This window comes from Merops nubicus, unplaced genomic scaffold (assembly GCF_000691845.1).
Source record: "Merops nubicus isolate BGI_N331 unplaced genomic scaffold, ASM69184v1 scaffold28065, whole genome shotgun sequence".
Lineage (NCBI taxonomy): Eukaryota > Metazoa > Chordata > Aves > Coraciiformes > Meropidae > Merops > Merops nubicus.
Window position 1 is genome coordinate 1,621 of NW_008609353.1, and position 204 is coordinate 1,824.

Sequence of the window (204 nt, forward strand, 5' to 3'; positions counted from 1 at the left end):
GCTCAGCTTCCACCGGACCTCCAGTCTGACAGCGGCACCTCTGCAAGGGTCAGCACCCTCACCTTGTCCTGCTTGATGACATGTGAGACCACCTCCCTGCTGCCGGTCTCCAGCCCCCGGTACGCCAGCTCCTCGAACCCCAGCTTGTTGCAGTAGTAGGATGCAGCCTGGGGGCAGGGGAGAGCCGCCCGGGTGAAGCCGTGG

At 65.2% G+C, this 204-nt stretch overlaps 1 protein-coding gene across 1 annotated transcript in view; it reads right to left on the reverse strand.

Annotated features, from left to right (window-relative positions):
- The window catches only part of HPD (4-hydroxyphenylpyruvate dioxygenase), a gene marked incomplete at both ends in the record, with an annotated part of 1,781 nt that extends 1,617 nt beyond the window's left edge, over positions 1–164 (reverse strand). The window contains one exon of the mRNA XM_008940578.1: positions 14–164. Within this exon, the coding sequence (XP_008938826.1) occupies positions 14–164 (151 nt within the window). The remainder of the gene's footprint in view (positions 1–13) is intronic.
- Positions 165–204: the final 40 nt, after the last annotated feature.